The 25,643-nt window shown below is 37.7% G+C and overlaps 1 protein-coding gene across 9 annotated transcripts in view; it reads right to left on the bottom strand.

The window, feature by feature from the left end:
• Nucleotides 1-10,290, bottom strand: part of NARS2 (asparaginyl-tRNA synthetase 2, mitochondrial) — a 192,888-nt gene extending 182,598 nt beyond the window's left edge. For all 9 annotated transcript variants that reach the window (XR_008999198.1, XR_008999196.1, XR_008999197.1 and 6 more), the window contains exons 1-3: nucleotides 9,803-10,290; nucleotides 6,642-6,751; nucleotides 6,128-6,248 (exon numbers count right to left, since the gene is read on the bottom strand). Coding sequence is in view for 3 of the 9 variants with exons in the window: in XM_057507194.1 (XP_057363177.1) it covers nucleotides 6,128-6,248; nucleotides 6,642-6,751; nucleotides 9,803-9,943 (372 nt within the window). In the remaining 6 variants the exon portion in view is untranslated. The remainder of the gene's footprint in view (nucleotides 1-6,127; nucleotides 6,249-6,641; nucleotides 6,752-9,802) is intronic.
• Nucleotides 10,291-25,643: the final 15,353 nt, after the last annotated feature.

The following is a 25,643-nucleotide window of genomic DNA, read 5'->3' as shown; positions in this document are numbered from 1 at the left end:
TATTCCATTGTGTATATGTACCACCACTTCTTTATCCATTCATCCACTGATGGACACTTAGGTTGCTTCCATTTTGTGGCTATTGTAAATAGCACTGTGATAAATATAGGGGTGCATATGTCTTTCTCAGACTGGGATCCTGCATTCTCAGGGTAAATTCCTAGTGGAATTTCTGGGTCAAATGGTATTTCTATTTTTAGTTTTGTGAGGAACCTCCATACTGCTTCCCTGAACTAGTTCACATTTCCACCAACAGTGTAGGAGGGTTCCCCTTACTCTGCATCCTCACTAGCATTTGTTGTTCCTAATCTTTTCGATGTTGGCCATCTAACTGGTGTGAGGTGATATCTCATTGTGGTTTTAATTTGCATTTCCCTGATAATTAGCGATGTGGAGCATCTTTTCATGTGTCTGATGGCCATCTGCATTTCTTCTTTGGCGAAGTGTCTGTTCATATCCTCTGCCCATTTTTTGGTTGGGTTATTTGTTTTCTGGGTGTTGAAGCATGTGAGTTCTTTATATATTTTGGATGTTAACCCCTTGTTGCATATGTCCTTTCCAAATATATTCTCCCATACTATAGGATGCCTTTTTGTTCTGCTGATGGTGTCCTTTGCTGTACAGAAGCTTTGTAGCATGATGTAGACCCATTTATTAATTTTTGATTTTGTTACCCTTGCCTGAGGAGATGCATTCAGGAAAAATTTGTTCATGTTTATATTTAAGATATTTTTGCCTATGTTTTCTTCTAAGAGTTTTATGGTTTCATGACTTACATTCAGGTCTTTGATCCATTTTGAATTTACTTCTGTGTATGGGGTTAGACAATAATCCAGTTTCATTCTCTTGCATGTAGCTGTCCAGTTTTGCCAACACCAGCTGTTGAAGAGGCTGTCATTTCCCCATTATATATCAATGGCTCCTTTATTGTATATTAATTGATCATATATGCTTGGGTTTATACATGGGCTCTCTAGTCTGTTCCATTGGTCTATGGGTCTGTTCTTGTGCCAGTACCAAATTGTCTTGATTACTGTGGCTTTGTAGTAGAGTTTGAAGTCAGGGAGTGTAATCACCCCTGCTTTATTCTTCCTTCTCAGGATTGCTTTGGCTATTCGGGGTCTTTTGTGGTTCCATATGAATTTTACAACTATTTGCTCTAGTTCGTTGAAGAATGCTGTTGGTATTTTGATAGGGATTGCATTGAATCTGTGGATTGCTTTAAGCAGGATGGCCATTTTGATAATATTAATTCTTCCTATCCTTGAACACAGGATATGTTTCCATTTATTGGTATCTTCTTTAATTTTTCTCATGAGTGTCTTACAGTTTCCATTCAGAGTATATGTCTTTCACTTCCTTAGTTAGGTTTATTCCTAGGTATTTTATTCTTTTTGATGCAATTATGAATGGAATTGTTTTCCTGATTTCTCTTTCTGCTAGTTCATCATCAGTGTATAGGAATGCAACAGATTTCTGTGTATTGATTTTGTATCCTGCAACTTTGCTGAATTCATATATTCTAGTAGTTTTGGAGTGGATTCTTTAGGGTTTTTAATGTACAATATCATGTCATCTGCAAACACGGACAGTTTAAGTTCTTTCTTGCCAATCTGGATGCCTTTCATTTCTTTCTGTTGTCTGACTGCCATAGCTAGAACCTCCAGAACTATGTTAAATAAAAGTGGGGAGAGTGGGCATCCTTGTCTTGTTCCCGATCTTAAAGGAAAAGCTTTCAGCTCCTCACTGTTAAGTATAATGTTGGCTGTGGGTTTATCATATATGGCCTTTATTATGTTGAGGTACTTGCCCTCAATACCCATTTCACTGAGAGTTTTTATCATGAATGGATGTTGAATTTTGTTGAATGTTTTTTCAGCATCTGCAGAGATGATCATGGGGTTTTCATCTTTTTGGTGATGTGGTGTATGATGTTGATGGATTTTTTAATGTTGTACCATCCTTGCATCCCTGGAATAAATCCTACTTGATCATGATGGATGATCTCTTTGATGTACTTTTGAATTTGGTCTGCTAATATTTTGTTGAGTATTTTTGCATCTATGTTCATCAGGGATATTGGTCTGTAATTTTCTTTTTTTGTGGTGTCTGTGCCTGGTTTTGGTATTAGAGTGATGCTGGCCTCGTAGAATGAGTTTGGAAGTACTCCCTCCTCTTCTACTTTTTGGAAAACTTTAAGGAGGATGGGTATTATGTGTTCTCTAAATGTCTGATAAAATTCAGCAGTGAAACCATCTGGTCCAGGGGGTTTGTTCTTAGGTAGTTTTTAAATTACCAATTCAATTTCCTTGCTGGTAATTGGTTTATTCAGATTTTCTGTTACTTCCTGCGTCAGCCTTGGAAGGTTATATTTTTCTAGATAATTTTCTATTTCTTCTAGGTTATCCAGTTTGTTACCATATAATTTTTCATCATATTCTCTCATAATTCTTTTTATTTCTGTGGGGTCCATAGTGATTTTTCCTTTCTCATTTCTGATTCTGTTTATGTGTGTAGACTCTCTCTTTTTTTTTTGATAAGTCTGGCTAGGGGTTTATCTATTTTGTTTGTTTTCTTAAAGAACCAGCTCCTGCTTTCACTGATTCTTTCTATTGTTTTATTCTGCTCGATTTTATTTATTTATGCTCTAATCTTTATTATGTCCCTCCTTCTACTGTCTTTGGGTCTAATTTGTTCTTCTTTTTCTTTTTTTGTTAATTGTGAGTTTAGAAAGTTCATTTGGGATTGTTCTTCTTTCCTGAGGTAGGCCTGTATTAAAATATATTTCCCTCTTAGCACGGCCTTTGCTGTGTCCCACAGATTTTGTGGTGTTGAATTATTGTTGTCATTTGCCTTCATATATTGCTTGATCTCTGTTTTTATTTGGTCGTTGATCCACTGATTATTTAGGAGCATGTTATTAAGCCTCCATGTGTTTGTGGGCTTTTTCATTTTCTTTGTGTAATTTATTTCTAGTTTCATACCTTTGTGATCTGAGAAGCTGGTTGGTACAATTTCAATCTTTTTGAATTTACCGAAGCCCTTTCTGTGGCCTAGTATATGATCTATTCTTGAAAATGTTCCATGTGCATTTGAGAAAAATGTGTATCATGTTGCTTTTGGATGGAGTATTCTGTAGATGTCCGTTAGGTCCATCTGTTCTAATACATTTTTCAGTGCCTCTGTATCTTTACTTATTTTCTGTCTGGTTGATCTGTCCTTTGGAGTGAGTGGTGTGCTGAAGTCTCCTAAAATGAATGCATTGCGTTTTATTTTCCCCTTTAATTCTGTTAGTATTTGTTTCACATATGTAGGTGATCCTGTGTTAGGTGCATAGATATTTATAATAGTTATATCCTCTTGTTGGACTGACCCCTTTATCATTATGTAATGCCCTTGTCTCTTGTTACTTTCTTTGTTTTGAAGTCTATTTTGTCTGATACAAGTACTGCAACTCCTGCTTTTTTCTCCCTATTATTTGATTGAAATATCTTTTTCCATCCCTTTACTTTCAGTCTGTGTATGTCTTTGGGTTTGAAATGAGTCTCTTGTAGGCAGCATATAGATGGGTCTTGTTTTTTTATCCAGTCAGTGACTCTATGTTTTCTGATTGGTGCATTCAGACCATTTACACTTAGGGTGATTATCAATAGGTATGTACTTATTGCCATTGCAGGCTTTAGATCTGTGGTTACCAAACGTTCAAGAGTAATCCCCTTACTATCTAACAGTCTAATTTAACTCACTTAACTCACTTAGTATGCTATTACAAACACAACCTAAACGTTCTTTTTTTTCCTCCTCCATTCTTTATATATTGGGTATCATATTCTATACTCTTTGTCTATCCCTTGATTCACTTTGGGGGTAGTTGATTTGATTTTGCATCTGCTTAGTAATTAATTGTTCTACTTTATTTAAAGTGGTTTTACTTCCCCTGGTGACAGCTATTTAGCCTCAGGAACACTTCCTTCTATAGTAGTCCCTCCAAAATGCACTGTAGAGGTGGTTTGTGGGAGTTAAATTCTCTAAGGTTTTGCTTATCTGAAGATTGTTTAATCCCTCCTTCAAATTTAAATGATAATCTTACTGAGTAGAGTGTTCTTGGTTCCAGGCCCTTCTGTTTCATTGCTTTAAATATATCATGCCACTCCCTTGTGGCCTGTAAGGTTTCTGTTGAGAAGTCTGATAATAGCCTGATGGGTTTTCCTTTGTATGTGATCTTTTTTCTCTGTGTAGCTGCTTTTAAAAGTCTGTCCTTACTCTTGATTTTTGCCATTTTAATTATTATATGTCTTGGTATTGTCTTCCTTGGGTCCCTTGTGTTGGGAGATCTGTGCACCTCCATGGCCTGAGAGACTATCTCCTTCCCCAGATTGGGGAAGTTTTCAGCAATTACTTCCTCAAAGACACTTTCTATCCCTTTTTCTCTCTCTCCTTCTTCTGGTACCCCTATAATGCGAATACTGTTCCGTCTGGATTAGTCACACAGTTCTCTCAACATTCTTTCATTCTTAGAGTTCCTTTTTTCTCTCTGTGCCTCAGCTGCTTTGTATTCCTCTTCTCTAATTTCTTCCATTTACCGTCTCTTCTACTACATCTAATCTGCTTTTAAATCCCTCCACTCTACCTAGAAATATTTCTACCCTGCCCATATTTGTGTTACAAGGTGAAGAAGAGAGAAACAAAACTTCAGACCAAAACCTGTTTCAATGAAAAGATAATAGAGAAGCCAAGTAAAAGAGCTACACCAGTAACCTGTTTCAGTCTGGTCTATTTCTTTAAGACCTTGAGCACATACTAATTTATGTCATTAGAAATAAGCACCACACTTGCTAAAGTGAAATATGACCACATTAACAGGGGTACTGCTAGGGGTTCAGAATTCCCTAATGTATGAATACTTAAAAATGACACTGAAACTAAGGGAAAGAGAAGGTGAAGCCATCTACACCCACAGAAACTAAGGGTGAACAAGAAAAATAAACACATGGTAAATTTTTAATAATCATATATTCCTCTAACAAAACAAAAACAAACATGGTTACTAGCTCCATTCCTTTCTGAGTTCTAAGCTATTTTCAGTCTGTTTTTTTCAGAAACTTTGGAACCTGATTCCTGATTTTCTGTATTAATCAGAATTTCTCAAGAAAACTATTCAGAATAGCATTTTTTAAGAAGTTGCCTATTTTCTTTCTTATTTCTTTATATTTAATTTCTTTCAATTATCCAAAAAAAAAGCTACCAGTGAACTAAAATGATGCAATTTCCCTATATTTCCTCAGTTTTTGTTCACTGAATGTTTGAAAACACGTATAGCAAAACCACAGGCCAGCCGAATGGCTCGTACATAAATTTCAGTTGTGCCACTGATTGGCAATATCATCTTGGGCAAGTCATTTCACCTAACTGTATCTTATTTCCTCCAATTTAAGGCACTAGATTGATAATCTACTATTTTATTCCCTTTAACCTCTTTACCAGGCTATAAATAAAAAGCTACTACAGAGGAGTCTTGCAAAAAGAGGTATAAACATGTCTTAATGTACAATTTCTTATCTTTGTTCAGCCCAAGCATTACAACAGCATTTTCTGTGATAAATGGAAATGTTCTGTATCTGCACAATCTAGTATGGTAGCCACTAGTTACATGTGACTACTTAGCGCAGCTGAAATGTGGCTAACACCACTGATTTTTTTATTTAATTTTCACTGATTTAATATTAAATAGCCACAGGGGCTAGTGGGTACTGTATTGGACAGTACAGTTCTAGATCACACAAAAGTCATTTCTAGGCAGAGTTTTCCTAAGACCCTGGGCTGTTCTGGTATGTCTCTGTCATTGCAACTGACTGGGCATGCTTGTGGAAGTAGCAAGTTTCCACTGTGACAGGTATGACAGAGATGCACAGATTAATACTTAGCTCTCATTCCTAAGACTCAGCCATCTACATACTTTTGCTACTCTCTCTACAATCCTCAGGCTCTGTAGCCTGTTTTAATTCCCTGAGAAGTCATAATCAAAACATGTTCTAAGTGCCATCTTCCCAATAAACACATTTAAAACAGATTGCTAATGTTTTAGATTAAGCCTGAACAGCCTCCATAAAAGCATCAGAAAACATACCTTGGCATCACAATTTCCAACAACTTCAATTTTTTCTGCCTTCAGTTCCACAGTCTGCCTTTTGGATGGACTTTTTACCAGCTGCCCTTGAACTTCTACAGAACTCCCAAAAGCCAGTTCTCTATAGTAACAAAAAACCCCAGTATAAACAAGATATCGTTATATGTAGCCCTCATTTTAATATGAAAATATTAAACGTGCCATCAATACAGAAATATTTAATGATAAAAGTTTTTACCCTTAATTGGGTGAAGAGCTGCAAGCAGTTAAGGGAGACTTTAGCAGAGGGGAGGTGGGAGAGACTGTCACATGAGGACGTCAGACAGAGAAAGAAAGGCCCAAGCTTGAGGGATCATGATTCCAAGTATTTGGACTTGAGCCTCAAAGCTATGACATGCAGTTTGTTTAGAAAGATCACTCAGGGCAATATGAACACTGGGTTAGGGAAATGGGAAGCAGAGGAGATGAAAAAAAAAATCAAAGGACCAAAAAAAAAAACCCCCAAAAACCTCACCTTCTGTCAAAACTTGAATCTGCTACAATCTGAAGGCTTTCCAAAGATGACCCATCATTTACATGCAAGAATAAGACTTCCTTCTGGGATCGGATTGAACGAACCCATCCCTAATGAAGAGAAAATATTTCTAAATGTGAGTTTAAAACACAGAACATTTCACATTTTCATTGCATATACACATAGAAGACTAAATGAAAAAAGAAGTCCACATAATCCTGCCTTAGTAATGAATTGCTTTACGTTCACCTATATGCATTTTGATTTTATATGGTTTTTACCACAGTGAGATAAAGCTTTGGCATTCCACCATTGTGTTTTGTTAATAAAGCTTATCATTCTGAATAGATGCTTCATATTCCATTAGGTTCACATAACCGATCCCAGTATTGGCTCTTCTGGGTGTTTCCAACCATCCCTGTCTCCCTCCCCACCATAAATATAACAGGGTCCTTTCTCCTTCTATATCAAATTCCCAGAAGGGAGATTATATAGTTACAGACCAAAAACATCTTCATGGGATTTTTTTTCCTTTTACAAAGTAGCATATGGAGTTCTCAAGAAGCTTCCTATTCTGAACACATATTAAGTAGTGTATCAACTTTCAAAGACTCAATTTAAATGACAGGTATGTGTGAGTACAAAAGAGCCATCTTCAAGTAGACCAGTAACACTAAAGAGAGCTGCCTTACAGATCACATCCAACTTAAAATTTAACTAGCACAGAAAAGGGAAGACTTTTCTAGCAGATACTGAGTAACTATGAAACAATTGATGGTGTTTGATTATCATCCAACAAGCCTGGGAAAAAGCATGATGATCCTACATAGAAAAACTACATTGATCCTTATGTTGTGTCCCCTCCTATTACTTATTTGCATGTCCACATATTTTGAGGGTTTAGGAACCACACTAGAGTTGCTTTGAGGGCTAATGTTGGGCACATAATCCATAAATGTTTTTCAATGAAATAATATCTACCAGGTACTGAACATCTGCTATGTAACAAGCAGTTTACTACCTTCATATACTGCCTCATCCCCTCCTCATACGAGCCCTGAGTTACCATTATTCCCATCTTACAAGTGAAGAACCTGAGACTCAGAGAAGTTAATTAACTGCTGGTAAAGGGCAGAGTCTGAATTTGAAAACAAGTCTACTAGAAAGCCCTTGATCTTTTTCCAGGGCTCCACTGAATAATGTGTGAATTGCCTCAGCCTCGTATACAAGACCTTTCATAATCAGAAGCGTACCCATCTTTCTGGTTTCACCCCACCACGTTTCCCCAGACACACCTGCTCTTTGGTCTTGCTCTATCAACAGTGATTTCCAAAGCACCACTGTGTTGCTTCTCACCTGCTGGTAAAAGTTAACATTTATGGAGTACGGTTTAATATGCTCCTGTACTAAGCTCTTTATAAATATTTTACTACTTAATCTTCACAGGAACTTAATGAAGTGAATATTATCATTTAAGAGATGAAGAAACATTTAGAGAATTAGAATAACCTCTCTAAATAGTGAAGATCACAGTTACCAAACAGTAGAGCTGGAATTCATATGAAGTTCTTAGTTCAAAGTCCATGGTCTTATCCACAAGCTTCTCTGTTATGCTCCTTCCACCCCGACCCAGTTCCTCTCCCTGAGTCCCTGAATCCTTCAGGACTCAGCTGAAAGATCACTTCACACAAGAAGTCTTCCTTGACCTCCTCACACAGTTAGCAATGTCCCTCTGTATTACCCCCAGACAAAGTTCTCAACTTATACCACTAATAATGATCACATGCTGTAATTACTTATCTTAGCCATTAGGCCAGGGCTAAACAAAATGTGAAACATACAATTTTACATTTTTTAGTAGTCATTTTTTAAAAGTAAAAAGAAACAGGTAAAATTAATTTTACTAATACATTTTATTTAACCATTCTGCCAAAATGTTACCGACATGTAATCAATATGAGTATATTAGTGAGATATTTTGCATTCTTTCTTCTTCATATTGGTGTGTATTTTCAATTTTCAGCACCTCTCAATTCAGACTAGCCCCATTTCAAATGTTCAGTGCCACAAGTGGCAGGTAGCTGCTGAACAGACCGCACATCACTAAGACGAAGCCTCTAACCTACGCAGCAGGTTCTGTTCCTTCCATCTTTGAGTCCTCTCTAGACTAGCACACAGAAGGTATTATTGACGTATGTCAAACTAACATGAATGCAAGAAAAGGGTTTGATCTGGATCATGGAAAGAATCTGAAACGCAAAGAAATGAAGAGAGGTAGATCAGTCCTACTACTAAAAATCAAGGCTATGTGAAGACAAGAATAACTGCATCAGTATGTTTCAGAAACCTAATAAGAAAGACAAAACAGCTTGCTTGGCCTGCTCCTTTAAGAGGGAATCTAGGTGGAGCTGCTGCAGTGACTGTCATTAGGAAGAGAAATAGCAGCAGCTAACATTGGACTGTGGGCCACTGTTCTAAATGTCTTACACCTATTACCTAACTTAACTTCAGGGCTCAATGCGGTATGGGATATAACTACCTTCATTTTCTTAAGAGTAAACTGAGGTTAGATCACATTAGTGACACGCCCACAACAAGTTACTAAGTGACACAAATTTAACCTAGGCAGCTTGACTCCAGAGCTCTCTCCAACTGCCACAACTCCACTTTCTCCTTATTAAACAAATTACAGGCAAATTCCCATTTTAGGCACTGAGGTGGCTAAAAGTTGGAATGAAAGACATGATGCGCTTGAACAAATACTTACTGTCAGCCAGGTGTGAACACCAAGACAGATTAAGACATGGTTTCTATTCTCACGGAGCTAGCTCAAGACAACCACTATGTAACTGCGGCTATTTATTATGAGGAATAAAAGTAAAGGGGCTCGCTTGTTTATTTCTGCTGGACTAACAAGTTTACAAGTAATGCTCTGGTATCGTGAAAGCAAAGTTCCAGCACTTTACAGGCACTGCAGCAATGTTGCGAAAAGTAACGGTACCCAAGGGAAGGAAAAAGTTGTGAACGCACACGATTGCCCACATTTTTTAACTTTTCGCTGCTGGTCCTTCTGTCTGATCCGACAGTGCACGGCAAGCCGAGGCGTGGAAGTGCCATAAGTCACTAAAAAGAAAAAGCCGATTCCCTTCCCATACACCAACCTGGACCTTAACGCGCTCCCCATTCGTGTTCTGGGCCCTGAGAGCGTCTCGCACGCTCAGTTTGGCTGAAGGTTTGCGTCTCGCGCAGGGAGCGGAGGAACAGGAGCGCAGGGTTCGCAGCAGGGCACGAGTTCGGAGCATCGCGCGGCTGCCCGAGGCCCTCCTCGGGTCCAGCCCTGATCCCAGCGGATTCGGACCCTGCCTGCGAGGCCCCTCCCGTCTCAGCTCTGCTCCCCAGTTCCGGGCCGCAGCCCTGCTCGCAGGCGCTGCGAAGCCCCGCGGTGGCTCCCTTCCCCGTCAGGGAGCTCCAGCTCTGTCCCCAGAGCCTCTCCTCCGCTTCCCTCTTCCTGACACGCGGAACAAGGGCAAAACCCCCGGCGGCGTGAGCCGCAAGGAGACCACGCGCTACAGACAGCTGGGACACTGTCCCGCGTGGTTTCGAAAGCTACGTTCCTACCCCAACGCGAACACGCGCTACGGCCGCCAAACGTCACCGCGCAACGTCACCACGCACGAGAAGTTTAAGAGAGAGCATGCGTGTGAGAAGACGCGGGCCAGAAACAGGTGGAGGAGGCGGAGCAGAGGAAGGGGCGGGGCAGGAGCCGAGATGGGGCGGAGCTAAGGCATTTCTCTCGGAAGGAACTAGGCAGCCTGCTTGCGGCGGGGTCTGAAAGTTCATTTCTAAAGCTTCCGAGTGATGCTGAGAAGTTCAAAGAGGCAGGGAGTGCCTGATGCAGAGGGAAAGCGTCCAGAAGGAGACTTAGCCTGAGGATATCTGTGGTTACTAGGTTCTGAGCACAAAGAAAAGACAGCTCCTGCTAAAGTTACAGTTGTGTGGTAACACATATCTAAGCAGACAATTGCACAAAAGAGTTCTCTGTCAGAGCTTAAGATGCCAGAGATGGCTTGCTGGAGGAGGTAGTCCTCTAACAGTTAAGTAAGTGAAGAGAGGTTAAATATGGGAGTCAGAGAAGGCACTACAGTGTGAAGATGTTGGAGAGAGACTGGAGAAATGTCGGCGGACAATGCCTGCTTTTTAAGTCTTTCCTTTTTTCCAACCCAGTTATCTGCATTTGTTTGATCTGGAAACTATGATCCTTTTATATATTAGGCTACCTTTTGTATTTATCCACCCTCCCCCACTCTTTTTCTGTAACTCAGTGACAATCATGAAATAATTCTTTCTAATTAAGAGATAGAAGTGCTAGTTCCTTAAAGTTGCCACTATTATGCCCATTTTATAGATAAAGCACCTTAGGCACAGTAAAATGACTTACTCAAGAATATACATCCTGTAAGCATGAGATGGAAAGCCAGAAATCCCAGCTCTGTGCTCTAAACTATTGTGCTGTACAGTTTCTCAAGGTGGGAAATAAAATCATGGTCCCTTCCATCAAGGAGCTCATGGTCTAGACTTGGAGACAAGAATAAAGATCATTGCATTGTAACCCAATGAGTACACATAAGTATATGAGCCAAGCAGAGTGGTATTCTAGAGAAGGAACTAATTAAGTTGAGTTTTTGAGAAGGATCAGAATTTTGTCAGGTTGAAATATAAGAAAGAGTATTTCTTGCCAGAAGGTAAGTAGGAAAAGTTGCCAGGAAGGCAAACAGTTTGAAGAACTGTAAAATTGTTCTCAAGACAGACTAGAAAATATCTTCTATGAAAATAATATGGTTCTTGGGCACTTCTTGAACCTTGGGAAATGAAATTTGGAAACTTCCAGCAAAATGCCTTTAGATTTGTGTAACTATGGGTCTTTAAAAAAATAAGTATGCCTTTGGTGTACTGTTTACAAAATCTGGGGAACAATCTGGGGTACATAGGAATGACATGTTTCCTGGTTCAGATCCCTTTGAGCACACGCAACTTGTCCAAGGAACCAAAAGTAGTGACTAGTTGGCTCACTTCCTGCCCAAGCAGTTTGTTTTGCCTTCTTTGTCCAGTCGCCCCCCTCCCTCCCTGTTCCCCAAAGTTTGCATCTTAAAAACTATAGTTTGAGTCTCAGGGAGTGAAGATCCTGACTTCCTTTACCCTCTCACCTCCTGCTTAAGCCAAAGGGTTAACTATTTCTAAGCAGGAGACCACTGTCCAGTAGTATGATGAAGGCAAGGGAAACCAGTGGGAACAACACAACATTAGCAATAGTTAATTAAAATGTATATCATTTTGACTATGGCATTCATGTGTCTGGTGCTAAGTTCAAACCACTCCGTGTGTTTTGTGCTATATCAAATCAGATCATCTCATTTTTGTTTTCAGTGTTGGAATGACAGTTCCTCTTTTAGCTTCATCTCCTTTCAGACAGTAGCCTGAGAGAGCTTTCCAAAATTAATATATTACCATGTCAATAATAATGCTGGCTACTGCTATGGAGTGCTTATTCTATGCCAGGAATTTCTCACATGCTAGCTCATCTAATTGTCACATTACCTATCTGCAGTGGGGTTAGCATCATCATCATCCCCAGTTTCCAAAGGAGAAACTAAGGCTCAGGGAGGTTTCAAGTTCATACCAAGTTACCCTGGCAGACTGGCACCAGAGTCCATTCTCTTACCCACTTGCTATTCCATTGATTAAACAATGCTTCAGTTGCTCACCCTGCAACATAAAGAGGACTTGTCTTCTTTAACATGCCTACCAGGCTCTGTATGATCCAGGGAGTTCCCTGAAGTGCCCTGGAATGAGGAACACTAGTGAAATGTCCTTATTGTTACCTTTTTATACTGCAGTTCTGTGCAATGAACATCATCAGCATTTCTTGTCACCTTTGGGGAAGGTTTTAATTAGGCTCAGCAAGACAGGTTTCAGCTTAACTTGCAAAGCTTCAGGGCTTCTAAAAGGCAGGCATTAGTCTGATACCTCACATGGTCGTGGAGTACCTCACAGTGTTCAGGGTTTTCATTTTTCACAAATCTACTCATGAAACTGTCAACATCCAAAACTTGATTTCAAGGTCATCACCTTGGAGCACAGAGGAACATACCATTTGGTGCAGAAATTACGGCGACATTAGGTATAGCATACTGCAAAGGATTCTAGGTTTCTCTGGAGGAGCTTACAGTGGTGAATGCATTGTAACTTGAAAAATGGAAAGGCACTTCATAGAGCAGAAAAAGAAGTCACATTTTTAGTTTGGGACTTTCAGAAAAGCAGCTCATAGCCTAGAAAGAAAAACTGACAAGTAAGTGATCAATGAAAGAGACAAGCACAGAGGCAGTTCCAGGAGAGCAAGGCAGGTTTCCTATTAGTGACATCTAAGCTGAGACCAAAGGTTGAATATTATCCAGGAAAAGGGAGCTGTGGGTGGCAAAGGGAGCTGGGAACATTCTATATCGTGGTCTGGGTGGGCTTACCTGGATCACATATGTAAACATTCCTTGAGCTGTAAACTTAAGATTTGTGCATTTTACTTACGAATGCCTCGATAAAAAATTAATACCTCAATAAGAATATTCATTTACTATGAATACTTCAATATAAAAATATAAATTAAATATTAAAAATAGAGGTCTGTTGCTAGAATTAAAGAATCCTCTTTCTCTGGTTAGTGCAAGAGACAGTCACTGTAAAACATACAAACTATTTCCTGCATAAGGAAGAGGTTAGAGGATACTGTTCCTTAACCAATAAAACTTGGTAACTACCACCTAAGCTTGTCCAATCAAATCTTAATATTTTGTCATATCTCCTTCAGATCTTTCTCTTTTAAGGAAAAACAAAAACTAGATACAGTGAATCTCCCTTGTGCCCCTCTGCTATCTCATTTCTCCCTTTCCTCCTGGATAGAAGTAACCAGTATCCAGAATTCAGTGTTTATCACTCCCATGTTTTTTTTTCCTTTGATTTTATACACATATATATGCATATACACATATATGTATACATGATATGTATATACTGTTTTGCATATTTTTAAACTTTAAATAAATGTTATCTTTATATAGTATTCTTAAACTGAAAGTTAGTTTTTGATACATATCTAGTTTTAGCTCATTCTTTGTAATATTCTATTTTATGAATATACTTTATTCATTCTGATAGTTATTTGGGCTGTTTTCAGTGTTTTCCTATTATAAGTACAGGTGGATTTACCATGAAGCTAATTAAACTTAAGCTCAGTGCCCCTTATTTGCATGTGGGTCTCCCCTTTCTCCCCTTACCACCCCTGTCTCCTCCACAGTGCTGGGAACTAGAGAATGAGGGGGAAGTAATCAGGAAGCATTCCTAGAGGAACTCAGGATAAAGGGACATGGATTTCCAAGGCTCTAGAAATTTCTCATAACTTCTCTCATTTAAAATATTTACTTTAATGTTTCTAATTTTGTATTATTTTCCTTAAAGAAAACCTCCCAAATTATGTAAGCTTCAAGGCACAGAACTGGATCTGCCCTTCCTTACAAGAACACTGCAGCAAATATACTAGGCACTTGTGAGAGAGTGTCTCTGAATCATAAACCTAGGGCATATATGCATCTTCAGCTTTACTAGGTACTGCTAAATTGCTCTCCAAATTAATGCTTCCAATTTATACATCCTCCAGGAGGCTTATAAGAGTTCTCAGAGCTCTATACCTTTAGTGACAAATGGTAGTCAGACTTTCTAATTTTTACCAATGTTGGTAAGAAAGAGTATCTCACTGTTTATAGAGATTGTCTATTTGATTCTTTTGTTTCCTCAGAATTCCATTTCAGTCATCACCCCCATCATTGTCAATAACATAGTGGAAAAGAGCACTAGCCTGGCAATCAGAAGTCCTGCTTTGAACCTCATCTGTATGACCCATTAGCTATGGGATCTTTGGGAAACCACTGAAACCCTAGACCTCCTTCACAGAGCTGTTGACAGCATGAACTGAAACGTTCTGTGAATTTTGTTATAGAGAAATGCATGCTATATCTGACTGAACACTGCCCATGATTTATGAGTTTTATTTTAGAGTTAGGGAGTCCCTGAAATTTCACCAGCCAACTTATCTAAATCCTACATAGAAGGCTCAAGATTAATGCAGTCTGTTTTGTGTACATTTATTTTAGGTACAGTTCTTCAGTGTATATAAGAATCAGTAGCAGAGCTTGTTAAAGTGCAAAACTCCATGGTCTCCTGACTGATGATTCTGACTCACTTTGAGAAACACCACTTGCTCTGCAACTGGATCTCATTCTTTCCCTGGTTTCTTCCTTTTACTTTCAGGAGGCTTTTACTTTGAGACCTGAACTTCTTTTCTTATAGTCCATTATGACTATATATAGTATATCACCACTACTTATGCTTCTAATGTTTCTTCAAAGAAATTGCAATGAAAACACCTATGGTCCAAGCTGCCTTCCAGGTTTAGAGTGAAGACAACATAAGTGGGTGGTGGGTGGAGCATGACCTCAGGAGTGTAGGAATCCCTTAATAATTTCCTTATTAAACTCTTCAAGTTCTTATGGCTCCCCTAGGGCACCAGTGCACCTGCATGGGGTATGCTGTTCATACACTGTGCATACAGAACTTGTGTAGATACACTTCAGCAGGATAAATTCCTAGAAATAAGACCAAAAATTGTTTTAAAAAATCTTTAATCTGTTTTATGTGCCTAGTCACTCCCCTCACCCCCATCTTGAGATACTGATCTTGCCCATGGGGGTTTTACTAACCTTAGTGCTTTCTGTATTTGGCAAGGACATTCTGGAAATTTTAGAAAATATATTTCCATAATGCTCTGTGGCCACACAGTAGATTAAAGAAAACATACTTTCAGGAGTGCCTAAGGTATTTTTTTTTATCACCCTTCAAAATTTAAATTTAGCACAGATTGCTCTGCAGCCTGTCATTAGATGGACTGCTACAAATTTTCTACAGTTACTGCTGGAGTTCGATACTTGGCCATCACAACAACTTCCCTATTCTCCTGACCTTCTTGGTAATCTTCTCCTTGCTTTTCTATATAGTTTTACCAACTCAATATGGAGTCCAGACATTATAATTTGACTTTGCCTATTTTTGAACTTTATGAAAGTAGAACCATACCATGTGTGCTATTTTGTGTATGATTCTTTTGCTCAGTACTATTTTGTGATATTCAACTATGTCACTGCTTGAGCTATGGTTTGTTCATTTTCATTGCTATTTAGTATCCCATTTTATGACTATAACCCAGTTTATCCATTCTGTTGGTGGATTGGGGGTTGTTTCCAGTTTGGGGTTATTGTAACACTGCTATGAATGTTTTTGTATATAACTTATTGTACAGGTGCATATATTTAAGCTGAGAATATTATCAAGGAGTAAAATTGCTGTATCATAGGATATGCAAACTTCAGCTTTAATAAATAGGGCCAGAATTTTTCCAAAGCATCACCAACCATGTATGAGATTTGCTGGTGCCTCATATTCTTATCACTTGATTTCATTGTTGGTAGAGGTGTAGTCCTATCTTGCTGCAATTTTAATTCACATTTCTCTGATTATTCCTTGTTGACCATCTTTCAATGTTTATTTTCACTGAGCTTTCTTCTTTGGTGGACTAAGTCTTTTCCCCATTTTTCTACCCAGTGTTTTTTTAATATAATTGATTTTCTTATTAATCTATACAAGTTCTCATACAAAGATTTTAGATATGAGCTCTTTTTAGTTATATGCATTGCAACTGTCTTTACCTGCTCTGTGGACTGCCTTTACAATGGTGCACTGTGAGAAAATGGCTGAAAGACAGCAAACCTTGACATGTGATCCTTTACTTTAGAAACAGTGTCCACTTCTTAAAAATTATTGACACTCAAAATTGCCCTTTTGATTTCTTCTGGCCATGTAAGATCTGCATCTTTTGTCATTTCTCCTGTCATTCTTCTTTAAAAATGGATTTTTACCCCATTTAAATGTTTCTTTTCTTTTTCTTGTTTTGGTGCATGGTTAATGACCTTTACAATTTCTTCGTGATTTTCAGGGAACAATCTTAAAGCTTGGGATTTCACTGTAATGAGGCTGATTCTGCCCGTTGGTGACTATAGTTAAAAATACTGTATTGTGTATTTGAAAGTTGCCAAGAGACTAAGTATTTTTATGTATAATTAGTCTCTAAAATTTCACAACAGAAAACAAGATAACTCAGAAAAATCACATATACCAGACAATCAAAACTGAGCTGATCCTCCTGTGTATTCATATCTTCTTTTGGATCACACAGAACTTCAAAGATTGAGGTTTAGCTTTTCAAAATTTCTTTAATGCATACATACTTCAGAATGAGCACTCCACTTTGGGAAAGCCTTTTTACACGGCCTATATCTACATTTATAATCACATTTTGCAGCAGTTTCCATCGATGAGATGAGACTGAAAAGAATGGACAATTTTTGCCCCCAAAATTTCCAAAATGTTACACATGAAGAAACATTTTTGAAATAGTGAAGCTCCAGAAATATTCAGATATTTTTTTGGGAGGGGAGTGTACTTTATCAAGGTTTTAGTTTATAACTTCAAATAGAAATTTAGTTTATAAACTAGGCTTTTGGTCAGTTTTACTATTTTTAAACTTTCTGTAGTTGTGGGCCCCCTTATTGTCCGCACCTTGGGCAGGCCACTCCCACCGCCCTGCCCTGGGTATGCCACTGTGGTTAAGCATGGTATTTTCTCAGGTTTTTGACACGTACTTTCTCATTTATGGAAGTTCCCTGCTGCTCCTGAGGGATTACTATCCTTCCCGTATATGGTCAAATATAGGCCAGAATGTCGTCAATAATGAGAGAGATCTTTGGAAAAGAAGAGTCACTGCTTAAAAATATGCAAAGTCTAACTGAAGAAAATTTTGTCCTGATGACAAAGAATCTGGAATAGAGTTTTTCCTGGCAGCCGTATAACCATCATTGTTCGCCATTAGTCTGCAACTAATAGACAGTTGTGTAAGCACTTAGAGACAAGGAAAGGCAATGAGCTTATGCTCTGGTTTTTCAAACAGGAAAAAAAAAATTATTGCTGACTTTGTGAACTTTTTTGAACTTCCTATAAAAAGGATTGTGAAGGGTATATAGCAGAATGATGATAGCAAGTAGATTCTACCATAATAATGGCAATGCCTGAAAATTCAGGGCCCTGGATGTTTCCTTCAGTACGTTTCTAGAAGAGCTGCCTTGAGTTCCTCCAGCAGTAAGGAAGACTGACTGATAATATAACTTTCCTTGAAAATGGATTTATCTTCCTCTTTTCAGACTTTCCATTCAGAATCACGTACATTGACAGATAGAAAAATATACAACTTTAATTTTTAATCTATTAGATTTAGCAGTGTAACATTCCTTCCCAGAGTGTGGTATAAAGAAGTATGCAGACATGAGAACCAGGAGCACAAAGGGCGGGAGAAGATTCTTGTCCCAGCTCAGTCAGGCAGGCAGAGGAGAATTCAACCTTCCTCTGCGTTTTTGTTCTATCCAAGCCCTCAGTGGATTCGATGATGCCCATCCACACTGGAGAGAGCCATCTGCTTTTCTCAGTCCACCAGTCTAAATGCTAATCCCTTCTGGTCTAAGGTAAATAAGTCCTGGGAATGTAATGTGCAGCATGGTGACTATGGTTAAAAATACTGTATTGTGTATTTGAAAGTTGCCAAGAGACTAATTCTTAAAAGTTCTCATTCCAAGAAAAATAGTTGTAAATATGTATGGTGATGGATGTTAACTAAACTTATTTTGGTAATCATTTCACACTATATACATATTTCAAAACATTATGGTGTATACTTAAAACTAATATAATGGTATATGTCAATTACATCTCAATAAAGAAGATAACAACTAAACCAACTTAACCCATAATGTAGCCAAAATAATACATTGGCAGTAAAAAATATTCTTCAAAACAAAAAAGGAATACAAGTTAAAGCTGTCTTCTCTCTAGGATAGCAATGAAACCTGAAAAGACTGCTTATTATGTACTCCTCCGTTTTGTGGTAGAAAAAGAATTAGAGTAAATGAAATTTCATCCCACCCAGAGGCTGGAAGCTGACAACAATGTAATGTGGGTTGGAGGAAAGTCTTGTTCTCACTTTTTTATTTGTTGAGAATTTAGGGAAGGAGACTGTAATGACAAAGATTTAAAAAAGAAAGTTTTTCTACTTGATAATGGGAGGAGTCTAGTAACCATAATGTTGCTCATGTAACTGTAGATTAATGATACCAAAATAAAAATAAAAAAGAAGGTTTTTCTGGACAGCCTTCTATAAAAAAACCAAAGCTCTCTGAAATAGTCTATTAGTGTCTTCATATTAACATGAGGCAGCGATGTATATAGGTGTTGAGCTATCAATGTATCACCCTTTTTAATATATTACGTAAGAAATCAGTCTTACAGTCCCTACCAGAGTACTGTCCTGCACCGATCTCTTTCCCCTCTTCTGGAAAGTCCCTATTGACTTAGAGTAGATTCATACAGAGGAAATAAAAATGGTTCATAATAATGATGTTAATACCAATAGCTAGCATTCACTATGTTAAGGGCTTTAGATGTATTATCTCATTTAATCCTCTCAACAATTCTATTTTTCCACTTATTTACAAACTACTATGTGCCCAGTACTCTGATAGGTGTTAGGGATACAGCAGTGAAGAAACAAGACAAAAATCTCTGCTCTCATAGAACATACCTTCTAGTAGTAGAGACAGACAGTTAATGTATAAATAAGTAAATCACATAGTGTGTTAGATTGTTTTCAAGGCTATGGAGAAGAATTAAATCTAGGAAAAGGGAAAGGGAGTGTTGGGGAGAATTCTATTTTACATAGGGTGGCCTGGGAAGGTCTTGCTGAGCAGGTAACATCTGAAGGAGGTGGGGAGTTAGCTATGATGATATTTGAAGGAAGAGGGTTCCAAGCAGAGGAAAAACCAAGTGCAAAAGCCCCAACCAAGGACCATGCCTGGTGGGCTCAAAAAACAACAAAGAGGTCTGGAGTGAAGTGGGCAGGAGGAGAGACAGGAGGTCAGGACGTAATCAGGAACCACAAATGGGTAGACCTGTAAGTCGGAGGGACTTTGGCTTTAACTTTGGGATGAGGAGTCACCTGAAGGTTTTCAGCAGGGGGAGTAAACAGGAGCCAACTTATATTTCAACAATAATATAATGGCTACTATACTGAGACTAGATCAAAGGAGAAGAGGGCAAGGGCACAGGCAGAGAGAACAGTTAAGAGGTTACTGCTGTAATCCAGAAGAGAAATGATGTGGTTTGTACAGGGATGTAGCAGAGGAAGTCTTAAGAAGCACTCTTACTCTGGATGTATTTTGAAGTAGAGCCATCAGGATCTCCTGAAGTATTTAGATACTATTTAGTGGGTATGAGAAAAGTGTTGAGAATGACACCAAGATTTTGAACGGAGCAAGGGAATGATGAAGCTGTCATTTACCGTAAAGAAGACTCTGAGAGGAGTAGGCTTTTTGCTTGGAGTGAGAGTTGGCAAGATTAAGAGCTTGCTTTAAGACATGTGAAGTCTGAGGCACCCAAGGGAAGGAGTTTAGTAGACAGGTGGATATTCCAGTCTGGAATTCAGGGAATTAGTTTAGGTTGGCGATAACTTTAGGAGTAACTGGCATATAGATGGTACCATAAAACAACAAAATAAAAGTCATAAAAGTGATGATATCTCAGAGAAAGATAGTGTAGGTAACAAAGAAAAAAAGTTAGAGATGAAGCATTGGGGTAGTCAATATTAATAGGCTGTGAAATGAAGAAGAACCAAGAAATAGACTGAGGAGAGGCCCATGAAGGAGGAGAAGGGTCAGGAGAGTGTAGTGTTCTCAGAAGCCAAGTAAAGAAAGAGTTTTCAGAGGAGGGAGAGAAGAACTATGTTGAAAGCCACAGAGAGGTCAAATCAGATGAGAACTGATAAATGACTGTGGGATTTAGAAATATGCCTCTTTTCTTTAAATTTCTTTAAATTTTTAAAGTTTTGAAATTTTATTTCAAAGTAATAGAGAGTAAAAAGAACAGTCCAGATAACTTCTGTATTCTGTACTTGGATTTATTGTTAATATTTTGCCATATTTGCTTTATTGCTGTCTGTGTATATATGAGTGTGTTATGCATATATGTGATATATATGTACATATGATTTTTTACTGACATAGTTCAGAGTTGCAGACATCATACTCCTTTACCCCCAAATCCTACTATGTTTATCTCCTAAGAACAAGGGTATTCTCTTATATAATGACAACATAATGACCGAATTCAGAAAATGTAAGATTAATGCTACTTCATAATATACAATCCATTTTCATATTACACTAATTGTCCTAATAATGTCACTTATATCAATTTCCCTCTTTTATCCAGGAATCAATGCCAGATTACACATTGCATTTAGTTATCATGTCTTTTTTTCTCAAATTAGCTTATCTCTGTTGCTTATAACCAAAGAATCTTAATGATTCACTTTCTTCATGTTGTTTACAACCAAAGAACCTTTATGATATAGTAAGCTATCTCATTTGCTACTTCAAGTAGGCATTAAAATCCCTGTTTTACAGATCAACATTATGAGGCTCAGAGAAGTTAAGAAACTTGCCCATGGTGACACAGCAAGTTTGAGTCAGGATTTAAATCCAAACCTTTTTTCATTCTCAAGCCCCTGCTTATTCCATTGCAGGCCTGACAAATATTAGTAAATCACAATCCCTGTACTCAAGAATCTTACAGGCTAATGTGGAAGAGAGATAGATAAACAAATCATTAGAATAGATGGCAGTAAATCCCAACCACAGAAGTATGTACAAGGTATAGATGGAACATAGTCAATGAACTAATTTCAAATGTCAAGAAATATGGTCAGAGCTTCAGTAGCAATAGAAGAAAATAAAATCAGTTTTCTTCCTTGATGCCAACTGGGTGTTTATAGACTGTCTACTGTTCAAAGCATGATTAATAATAACAACACTGATCAGCTAACATTCAGCATATGCTCAGGAACTTCCTATTTCAGTTGGCTAACATTGTTAATTTTGACATCTGCTAATGCAACATTACCTCCAAATTGTTAGGGACCCAAATAGTTCCTACATCATTTCAATTCTTAGGTGGCCATTTTGATTAATGTTGACATTATCCAGTTCTGACATTTAGCTTAAAATATTGCAAAGATCCTAATCTGTAAGGTTGCTTAAAATCTGCCCTGTTTAGTTTGATAGTTTAAAAATATTGACATTATAAAAGGAGATCTGAAGATATGATCCCTTCAAGAGATCTAGAGCCCTTCCCCTTCTCTTTTTGTGAAATGTTAAATGAAAAGTAAACATCAGGTGGGATGCAAAACAGAGCTACAAAATCAGAGCAAATAACATCTTCCATTTTGTGGCTTCAGTTCAGAACCTGGTAACAGAGAGAAAATATGCAAAGGTCAGAGCTCAGATGGCATCCAGGGAGGGAGCTGAGGCTTGGAACAATTATGAGTTTTCACAAAGGAACAGGAAGGTGTTAGCAAATCAATGGAAACAGGAAAAAAACATGTATGTGAAAAGACACTCAATCTAAATTATAAGGTAGAAACATTAAAAGTATGCTGATTTATCAGTTTTCATTTATCAGATAGGCAGACATCCAAAATTTTGACAAAATTTTATGTTGAGAAGGCTGTGAGGGAAAGAGACACTCTGGCACTGATACCTGTATGGTAGAAATTCAAAGGAGACAACACTTTGGAAAGGAATTTGGTGAAATATTAGCAAAATTATAATATTCATTTACCTTTTGACTCAGCAATCCCACTTCTAGGAATATGATTTTAAAGATACACCAACAGAAATAAAATATGACCAAAGCACAATACTGTGGTTTGATTTACAATAACAAATGAATGGAGATAGCTGAGAATGTCCATCAATAGGGGACTAGTTGAAGAAATGATGGTATAGCCACACAATGAAGTATTATGAAGCTATAAAAAGTGATGAAAAGATCACTATATACTGATAGTGATTTCTAGGATATGGTGTTTAAAAAAAAGGAAGGTATGGAATAGGGCTTAGTGTACTAATTTTTGCAAAACATATACATAAAAAATATATATATAAACGTCCAATGAATTGTTATATCTGAGGGGAGAGGAAGAACAGGATGAAGAATGTAGACATAAAAGTGATACTCTGTTAATTTATCATATAGTTTTGACTTTGGAACCATGTAAATGTTTTACATAGTTAAAAAACTAAAGTTAAATGAAGAGAAAGTAATATCAGTTCTTAACAATAAAAAAACAAATTGAAATAAATGAGTCTGACTATACTGGTATGTTAGCATAATCACCTGGAGAAAATATTTCTTCAAATGATGTAAAACACTACAACAAAAACAAGAAAAATACTACAAAGAAATCTTAAACCATGTTCATAGTCTTACTATTATTTCATGTTGAAACTATAGGGTTTATTGTGGGATAAATTCAAATAAATAAGTATTTGTGTTACTATGTTTTGAAATCAAGATTATCAACTTATGAGGAAAGATAACCAAGTACAAAATTAAAGAAGTTAAGCAAAACCATGTAATTTTACATTTCTATCAGAAATAGAGTAAGAATTCATGAGTTTCCTCTACATTTAAAAAATATAATTTTTCTAGTTCTGCTCATTGAAAAGGCCTAGAAGGCATGAAAACCCTGTAGCAGTGAGCACCCATATCTTCCAGATTGTGGTATCTAAATACAATTTCTCAATAAGAGGGACCAGGGATCCTTTGAGAAATGGTCTAATTCTGGGATATGAAATGTACAAAGTGAGCCTGGGATATCTTACTCTGTTAGAAGACAAGGAAGCTATATAACCCTGGGATCAGGGCAAGAGGACACAGGAGCCAATTGGCCAAAGATAGGAAAGTTTGCACACCAAAATGAAATCAACCAAAAAACATGTCACGTCATAAAATGTAGTAGTTCATGATGATATTTGAAAAAACCTTATTTTTAAACCTCATATCTATTTAACAACTAGGGCACGAATAAATTTGAAAATTGATACAGAGGGTAGAAAGAATCAAGAATGCCTCCTGCTTTTCCTATATGAAGTGTATTTCAGAGTTTAATAGTTGGAAAAAAAGCCTCTTCTCTTTTTCCCTCCTTCTCTTCCCCTCCACCTGCTCCTTCTCCTCCCCACCCTCCTCCTTTTCTTCTACCCTTCTAGAACTTACTATAATCATTTTATTGTTCCAACTGTATCTCAGGTGTACCAAATTGGGTTAATCGTAATTCTTCGTTTGTAATACACTAATATCATTAGTCCTTTCCAGGTCCTCTCTTATTAGTTTATTCATTTATTTTTTCATAATATATTGAATTCTGACTTACTACAGTTCTTCACTGACAGAATGGTTGGAAGTCCTGAACAAAAATATTAACCAGGTAGTTTGAGGAGTACCCAAACAACGGTTAAATTATTGGAAAATTATCTCATAAAGAAAAAGATAAATATTCTAATTGGATATTTTACATCAATCTATTTTCAAGCTCATTGATTCTTTTTCTGTCATCTCCACTTTGCTACTCTGAGCCCATCCAGTGAGTTTTTATACTTCTGGTTAATGTAGTTTATAGTTGTAAATTTTTCCATTTGGTCTTTCTTTATATCTTTTGTTTATATCTGAGTCCATCTTGCCATTTGTTTCAAGGGTGTTCACCATTACTTCTGAAGCACTTTTATATAGCTGTTTTAAAGTCTTTGTTAGTAATTTCAACAACTGTGTCATTTCAGTATTGGCCAAGTGGAGATTTTCCTGGTTCTTCATATGCCAAGTATCCTGGATATTTTGAACATTGTATTTTGAATCTCTGGATATTATTTTAATTCTATGGAAAAATAAAAAACTTCAAAAGCAAGCACTTGATTAGGTTGGGTTCAGGCCACAAGTTCTGCCCAACTTTCTGTGAATTGTGTTTTCAATGTTGACTGTGAGTCTATTCAGATCTGTTCTGCATGTAAGCCACCCAATGGCCAGTCTGGGATGTGAGCCATAGTCTGCTTTTCAGTTCCATTCTCAAAATTTATTGTGTACAACTTAGGGCTGGATCTATGTATGTGCAGGTACCTAAGCATGGGTCCAGGACTTCATACACAACTTATGGGTCTATAGTCCTGAGCTCCTCCTGCTCCACAGTCTTCCTGAGGCTCCCTTTTTGATTTTTGAGCCAGAAATCTGGGGCTTTATTTATCCCCCTGCTTCCAACATGTGCTTCCTGAAACTACTGCATCTGTATCTGGGGCCAGCAGGTGGGACGACAGAGAGAGAAAAGTAGCAGGGAATTAACCCACATTCTTGAGACCACTCGTCCTCTTAGCTTAGAGGATATTCTCCCCTCTTAGGGTTTTAGGTGTCTGTGGACCTCTGCTGCCACTCTCAGGAGATTCCTTCTCACTCTTAACCTGAAATAGAGGGTTTCCCCTAGAGTTCTGTCTCTGATGCCCACTTTTGGGTTTTTAGCTGCCTTGGGTCATGGCTGGAGGATTTCAGAGGGGAATAAAAAAGAGAAACTCACTGTCAATTCAGTGGCACTCAAAATTCTGGTCTCTCTGCCCAGCCTGCTTGCTGCTCTATCTTCTCTGGAGCCAGAAATGAAAAGTTATTTTTTAAAGAAGAATTCTATTTAATAAAGGAATAATAGACTTAGAAAGTCAGCATTTTTGCATTGCTTTTAACATCGCTAAATTTTAACATCAGTAGAAGTGGGACAACTACACATTATGTGCCTCCTGCATGTAATAGAAAATACATATGAATTCAAACAACTGGACCTGATTTCAATTAAGCCTTTGGAGCTACTTTATAGGAAGTATGGAGGCTTAGGAGAGAAATGATTCTGTGAACAACCATCACACAATCCAG

The sequence above is a fragment of the Manis pentadactyla genome, chromosome 9 (assembly GCF_030020395.1).
Source record: "Manis pentadactyla isolate mManPen7 chromosome 9, mManPen7.hap1, whole genome shotgun sequence".
NCBI lineage: Eukaryota > Metazoa > Chordata > Mammalia > Pholidota > Manidae > Manis > Manis pentadactyla.
Note: the sequence above shows the minus strand (reverse complement) of the source record. Positions and strands in the feature narration are given on the sequence as shown.